Raw genomic sequence first — 8166 nt, forward strand, 5'->3', positions numbered from 1 at the left:
AGAATGATGAATGCTATGACTAAGAGCAAAAAGAAGAAAACGACTTTAACTAAACATCTATCCTTCCGACACTCATCCCGTCTTCACCGTTATCCATGGAGGATCGGATCAGATAATATCAGAGAAAAATCTCATTTCATAATTTCAATTATGCTATTCTTACCATACGTAGTAGTAGAATAATATAATGAACTGATATTAAATGTTCATATAATAATATTTAATTCCAAAATATTATGAACCCTCTTCTTTTTCTTTTTATAAAAGTAAAGGAACCCACTTTAATATGTACACAAGTTATCAGAACTTAGAATAATAAAAAATACTATTGAAACGATTGAGATTTGAGGCAGCAACTATAACGTCCGCAAAGCATACACCTAAGTATCTTCTGTTCTTTGGATGGGCCATTTTAAAAAAACTTCTTTTAAAATATGAGTCTACTAATATAATAGTAAATATGCAAGAATTGGTCAGAAGGCACCAAATTATGCTTGTGTCAATTTTTATATATATATTCTTTTTTTTTTTCTGTCAACAAATAAAATACTAAAGGTGACCATCAATATCTTGATTGGCTCCATTGCTTACTAATCCAAAAGCATCTCTAAAATTGAGTGTTTTTCTCATGGTTCTCCTTCCTATCCCTCCATTCCCCTTTCTCATCATCGCAGCAAATTCCCCATAATCTATTTGTCCATCCTGCATCCACCACGAAACCAAACAACAAGTTGGTATGACAAATACTAGTATGTTCTTGCCAAATCTTTGTTCATAATAATTAAAAACATATTTAAAATTATAAATAGATGTAAATATTCTTGGAGCATGCACTATACATGATGATGAAGCTAGCATAACAAAATAGGAGACATTGTAAGAAAGAAAACAACACTTACATTGTCTTGATCTATTTCTTTGATCATGTCATCAATATGTATGTCATCTAAACCGAAGTCCTTACAAGCTTGTTGAATCTCATCAATGGTTATGTAGCCACTACCATCTTTGTCAAAATACGAGAACGCTGACAAAAGGTTTTCCTCTCTCTCCAGCTTATTTAAATGAACAGTTGCAGCAATGAATTCGCCATAATCAATTGTCCCACTTTTATCAATATCCGCCTGTCACAGTCAAAATAATAAGATATTCTATGCGCAAATTCAAAATTTGACGAAGAAAGATCATATCATCAAAATGGAGTAAACTACAAATTAATCCAAAGATAAAAGTATACAAAATAAATATTTTAGCTTACTGCATCCATCAGATCCTTGATTTCAGACTCCATAAGTTCGGATCCTACTCGCTTTAAGCCGTCCTTTAACTCATCAAATGTTATGGTTCCACTGCTGTCTGTGTCAATCATCTTGAATAACTCTTTAAGGCCGCCGATTTCTTCCTCAGAAAGCCGCTCGGCAATAACCTAGGAAAGACCAAGCAAAGCTGTTAAACTGTTTGGTATTGGGATTAGATAAGCAGAAATGACTTTAACTTCCCAGCCATGATCCCATGACTCATGTTAGCTTCCCAACTTTTTTATTCAATTACTTAGCAACAACCAAAATTTGCATGAAAAGAATAAGTTCAAGTTCCTGCAGAATTGGACCAGAGCAAGCCCTGTCTTCCAATTTTTGGACTCGTGAATAAAAAGTAATGTAAAAAATTATATGAAATCGGGTTGTCCCATAGTCCACATCCAATACTCATACCAGACAGAATTCACAAGTGAGAACCAAAATTAAGAAATGAAAATCCAAAAGGGCATGTATTACAGGCTTATAAAAAATTCAGTAAACAATATCTAGACTCTTTGAAGGCTTTGAACTTTGAAGTGAAGAACAGCTTCTCTATCTATGAAATGGATCTAATTGATGAAAGCTGTCAAGAAAATCATTAGGATAAAATACGATTTTTCCAGTCCAAACATGTTGAATTTTCAATTTCCAATGCATCTAATCCTTGTATTAGGAAATATCTTTAAAAAACTTAATGCTGCAGCCAACTTATGTATCATTTGAAAAATAAGTATCACATTCCTTGAACTTAAAGAGTAGGTAAGGCCGTAAGGGATAGCTGTCTTTACAGAAATTTAATCCCTGATGGGGGGGCATCTTCCTTTCCAGCAGGCACAAAATGCCCATATACCAATCTAAGAAACCCCCTCCTACAGCCATGTGAGACATTCATGTATAATGCTCAAAATAAGAATAGCAAGATTCTCTGGCATCTTGCTTAGGAATCGAGAAACTTTTTTATGGGTCTTTTTCAAAAGAATTCATTTAATATGACAGTAACAGCCTTTCAGAGGACCTGAAATACCACTTTGAAATCTTCTTAGCCCAGTATCAAATTTTTTTCCTTAAAAAAACACCCTTTTTTTTGTTATATTAGAAAAGCAGATGACTGGGGTATCCGTAGTGATTATTAGAACAAAGAACTCATCTAGACTTAGGAAAAGGTACACAGAAGCCTTACACGCAAAGCCATCTTTTTCAGCTTATTCATTGCAGAGAATTGCTTCAGTCTAGACAAAACTGCAGAGTCAAGAGGTTTATCTGGTGCAATGTTGTCATCAACAATCCATGGGTGGCCTGAAACAAAGAAGAATGGTAGTTTCACAGTCTTGTAATATGTATAAATCTTAACAGCTGTTAACCTATTTGAAATACTAGTGCTGCAAAACTCAGCATGCTATGAAAATGGTTCACCATAAAATTTACTAGACTTACGAAGTACTTCATGTGCTGTGAGCCTGGTTTTTGGATTTTGATCAAGCATTTTCCGAATTAGATCCTTGGCGCTGTCCGAAATGCTAGGCCAGGGTTCAGACTGAAAATCAATTCTTCCTAGTAAAATCTGTCGGAAGATCCCAGGTTCAGTTTCTGAAGGTGAAATTTTCAGAACAATATTAGCAATGATAAAAGGAGAAACAATGAAAAAAAAAGCTGAATCCTGATGCTCCCAAATTGATATGCATATACCTACCAGCCCAAAATGGTGGCACCCCACTTAATAAGATGTACAAAATAACCCCTGCACTCCACACATCTGATTCTGGTCCATAATGCTTGCGCAAGACCTCTGGTGCAACATAGTATGGGCTCCCAACAACATCACAAAACGATTCACCTGAAAACTTATATCACTTCATCAGGCATGAGAGGTAGAAAATATTCAAATCATAGCAATAAGACAAGATTGCATATCTATGATTTGTTAAACAAGTAACCCAAACTTGCATCAGATAGAAAGCCAAAAGATTTGATGTCTGTAGACACCAAATTCATTGGACAGAGCAACTACAGCCAAGAACATAACCAGATTCACCCGAATTCAACAAAGGTAAAAGCAATGAATCCAATTGAGAACACAGAAATAATTACTACCCAAACGGAAAAGACAAAATCTTTAGAAAAGATGAGACAACCCACCAGGCTTATAGAAGACAGACAATCCAAAATCTGTGGCTTTGAGCTTAGCATCTTCGTCAACGCTATCGAACAAGAAATTCTCAGGCTTGAGGTCCCTATGCATGACCCCAAGAGAGTGGCAAGATTCAACAACCTCAACAATGGTCTTGATAAGCTTTGCTGCTTGTCTCTCACTGTAGTGACCCTTGTGAACGATCCTATCGAAGAGCTCGCCGCCTTCACAGAGCTCCATAACGAGATGAACGGCAAGGCTGTCCTCGAATGTGCCATGGATTCGAACCACGTTGGGGTGTTCTGAAAGATGGTGCATTATCTGAATCTCTCTCCAAACGTCGTCGTAGTCTTCTTTGCAGAAGAGCTTGCGCTTTGGGATGGACTTGCAGGCGAAGATGCGACCCGTGGACTTTTCGGTACAGTGGAAGGTTGTTCCGAATTGACCTTGACCCAGTTTTCTTCCAAGCGAGTACAGTTCCGTCAGCCTCGGGGTTCGGTGTGGGAGAACCCACGCTGGCTTCAACGGTGCCGCTGTGCTTCCCGCTTTCGACATTGCCTGATCTGGAAAGCGATGGACTTTAATCGATTCTGTGTGTGAGATAGTTTTAGTTTCCGTACTGTTATTATTACTGTGCAGTGTTTATCTATTTTGACTCAGACTAAGATGAAGAAGAAGAAGAAGAAGTAGTGAAGAAATGGGTGAGCGGTGAGCATGTTTATTGTGTTTTCATGTTGCTGAATTCTTTGTTTTCTCTCTCTTGCGCTTGCGCAGACACCATGTTTTTTTCCCTTTTTGGCGCATTCTTCCTTTCTCTCTCTACTATTATATAATTTTTTTTTTATAAAATAAGAAAAAGTTATGAATGCCATAGGTAAATACTTTTTTTAATAAATTATTAATGCACTGAAATCAAATGTTAACATTAAGATTATATTTCTAATTAATCTCATGAATTTCCATTGTATTGGCTAGTACTATTTGCTAATAAAATAGAGCACAAGTTTTAATAAATTAAACAATGTTAGTAGCGTATTTCAATTGTTTAGTTAATTTAGATGGAATTTAATTTTGAACTCACTATATGCTATAAAATATTTAACATGAATAAAATCTGAGCTTTAAGATTTTTAATTGCTGTTCATTGAATTGGTCAAATACAAGTTGTGGACTTGTGGAATTTCCTCAAATGAAATTATACCCTGCTTCTCTGGTCTACCACTTGTGTTTCGTGTCTATTTCTATGGGCTCTACTTTGAAAGTTTGGTGTGGACAAATAAATTATTGATGATGTGTTTCGGATAAACCTCTCTCCATCTCTTCGTCCACTTGAAAGTTGAAACCTTCAAAAAAACTAAATAAAAAAGTAAAAACTTATAAAAATACTTTATACACTTATAGGCTGATTTTTTTGGATATGGAAACTGTAATTGTGTTGTGCGTGGTTATGGTATACAAAGGTGTTAGACTAATTTGTGGGACAGTTTTTGTCAGATTTGGTTTTAAGAAATCGGACCATCCGATTTTAGTGTTGTTAAATTTTTTTTAAGCAATCGGAGGGTCCGTTTTGTATGGAAGGAGTACATGAAGTTCACATCAAGGTTATCGGACCCTGGGAGTTGTGAATGAATAAAATTTTAATAATTACCGTAAATGAAATCGGAGAGTACGTTTTGATTATTATATGTTTTTTTGAATAAGGTAAACAACTCGTTGGGTCCGAGTTGTACTCCTACCCCTCGCACAGTCCGATTTCTATGTGCTTGACACCATATACCGGTAAAGTTCTCCTTCTCTCCATAACGTGGTCCAACACTTACTCACTCTCCATAACAAAATTAATTTGCGACACTTATACAAGTTTATATATAAGTCACCAAAAAAAAAATACAAGTTTATATATGGTAATACCTTGAATTTCCATTTAACTTTTAAACAAATTCTAATATTAAAATTTTAAATCAATTTTATCAAAATTATATTAAATCAAATAATTTTAGGATTTAAATTTTACTTTGATTTTATATTTTACATATTTAATTTATTATTTTAATTTTATGTAAAATTTCAATTTTTCCTATCTTGCTATATATCTCTCTACCTTCCGTAAATCCGTAACATTACCATAGCAATGTCATCTTGCCTAGTCTTGGAGTCATTCACTCATTCGACTTATTATGAGAAATGTCGTTATATAGACCCATTCTTTTTTAATTTAATCTTATAAATAATTATTTTAATTAAATTGTATACGAAGGATGAATCATGCGATGGAATTGGCCACATATCCTGTTGAATGAATACAAAAGCCTGAGTCAGATAATGTCTTTTGATTTTATTTGTTTATTTGTTGATTCCTTTTGTTAGACTTGTATTTTGAATTGTAGTGGGTTTCTCATAGAGACGATAATTAGTTAATAGTGGAACAGTTAATATTTTGTATTGATAGTTGAAGATGGTGAAATAATTTGATAGATTTGATTAAATTATTAATTTTTAACTATTAATTTCATTAACTGTATCTGTATTTCTATCTTAGTTAAATACTGCACTGTTTAGTGATTTGCGGGCTTGGTCACGTGCTATTCAGTACTATACCATAATCGCTATGCAATTTAGCAATTATGTTCAAAGAAAGTGACCAAACAAAACAAAATACTATGATTTCTTTTTGTTCTTTTATTTTTCTCCCCACCACTTGCATGAACAAAGATAAAGAATTGACCGTACGTATGACCAATAACAAAACGGTTTTCCAGTTAAAATATGGGCTAATTTTTTTGGATATTACAATCGAAGGAATGTAATACATTAATATTATACTAATTTAGTGTAATGCATTAATATGGAATTTTTAATGTCATAAAAAATCGTGACTTACCATTTTAGAAAAAGACAAAAAAATTGTGAAAATGAGATTAACGATTTTAAGTAAGACAATTTTTTTTTTAGAATTTCTACAACCATAAAATTGTTACTCTCATTTTCTAAGTTGATTATAGTCATTGATTGTTGATCCAAAGCTTTCTAATTATTGTTCCTCTTCACTCAAATCGTTGGTAACGATTTTAAACAAATCGACACTAATGATTTCTTTAAAACCAATTATGAGTCCCATAGTTAGGTATTACACACCCAAAACTTCATTTATATGTATTACACAACTGTAATTAACATATAAAAAATAATTAGTTTAAAATATGCATAATGGGAATTTTTTGCATAATCCCTCATGGAAAACTAATAAAATAAAAGAAATTTCAAGCACGTGAGTACACCTTTCTGCCATGGTATTAGTAGCAGGAATCGATAATTGAAGAACATGATTTATTGGAACCGATGAAGGTGACACAGTTAGTATTTAGGAATGAGTGAATGAATGATCCCTTCGTAAGAAATGAGATTTGTTAATAAGATATTTTTGAGAAAGTAAAGACTGATCGTTATGATTCAATTTAAAAAAAAAAATTGTAAAATTGAATATTACAAAGTATTTATTTAATAACATTTACTATCTTCAAATTCACTAAATCAATCAAAATAAATTTGTGTATAAATATATATTGATTAATTTATTTTTAATATGTATTTAATATTTTAATATATATTTTATACAAATAATTAATTTAATAATTAATTTTTTATATTTGTTTATATATATTATATAATATTAGTTTTGCATGAATATTTAATTTTTTTTAAAGTAAATTCTCTCATTTTTTTAATTATTTAATAAAGTATGATTTTTTATCTTATATATCTTAAATAATGAGTTGTTATAAAAGTGAATTGATTATTTGATCAACGCAAGTTAGTTGCATTAATATTTACCAACAAAAATCATTTTTATTAGTATACGCGTGTTTCACTAACACAAACATATCATTTTTTTTTTGTGTTCCTTCTTTTTTGTCGCATTCTTCCTTTTCTTTTTCGCATTCCTCTTTTTTCGTTGCATTTCTTCTTCTTTTTCGCGTGTTTACTCTCCATCGTCGTTCTTTTATTGCTGCTATTGTTGCTGCAATTTTTCGTTTCCTCTTTTTTTTCCCTTCTAATTTTGCATTATTGATTTTTCTTCTTTTTTTTTTTTAACTTTATTCTTCTTAAAAGAGTAAAACAAGAAGAATTATGAGGAAATGAAATAAGAAGAAGAATATGAAAAAGAAGAAGCAACCGAAGAGGAAGAAGAGAAAGAGAAAGAATTTTGAATTATACAGAATTTATTAGAATAAAAATACATCGAAATTTCTTAACGATAACACATAAATTTCTTAGTTTTTACATAGAAATTTTGCTACAAAAGCATAAAAATGTCTTCTTTAATGTTGCATTTTTTCTTCTTCTTTTATTCCTGATATCTTTCTTTCTTTTAGTTGAATCAATGTAGGTCCATCCTCTTTTTAATAATTTTGTAGCATTATGTATTTTTTTCTTCTTTATTTGATTTTTTTTGTTTTTATTCTTGTTAAGAAAGTAAAACAAGAAGCTTGAGAAGGTAAAACAAGAAGAAAAAGATGAATAAGAAAAAAAAGAAGATTATGATGATGAAAAAGAAGAAGAAGCAACACAAGATGAGGAGGAGGAAGAGGAAGAGGAAGAGAAAGAGTTTTGAATTATGCAAAACCTATCAAAATAAAAATACACCGAAATTTCTTAATAGAACATATAAATTTCTTAATTTTTATACCAAAATTTTGCTACAAAAGTACAAAAATATATTTTCTAATGCTGTATTTTTTT

At 31.9% G+C, this 8166-nt stretch overlaps 1 protein-coding gene across 1 annotated transcript; it reads right to left on the minus strand.

The window, feature by feature from the left end:
- Positions 1-470: 470 nt before the first annotated feature.
- Positions 471-4275, minus strand: LOC107630893 (calcium-dependent protein kinase SK5). Its single transcript, XM_016334173.3, has 7 exons — positions 3435-4275; positions 2989-3132; positions 2733-2885; positions 2479-2594; positions 1259-1426; positions 900-1124; positions 471-702 (listed from the first exon to the last, which is right to left on the minus strand). Exons 1-7 carry the CDS (start codon positions 3979-3981, stop codon positions 550-552), a joined length of 1506 nt encoding a protein of 501 aa, XP_016189659.1. The 5' UTR covers positions 3982-4275; the 3' UTR covers positions 471-549.
- Positions 4276-8166: the final 3891 nt, after the last annotated feature.

Source organism: Arachis ipaensis, chromosome B3, assembly GCF_059453495.1.
Source record: "Arachis ipaensis isolate K30076 ecotype BB chromosome B3, ASM5945349v1, whole genome shotgun sequence".
NCBI lineage: Eukaryota > Viridiplantae > Streptophyta > Magnoliopsida > Fabales > Fabaceae > Arachis > Arachis ipaensis.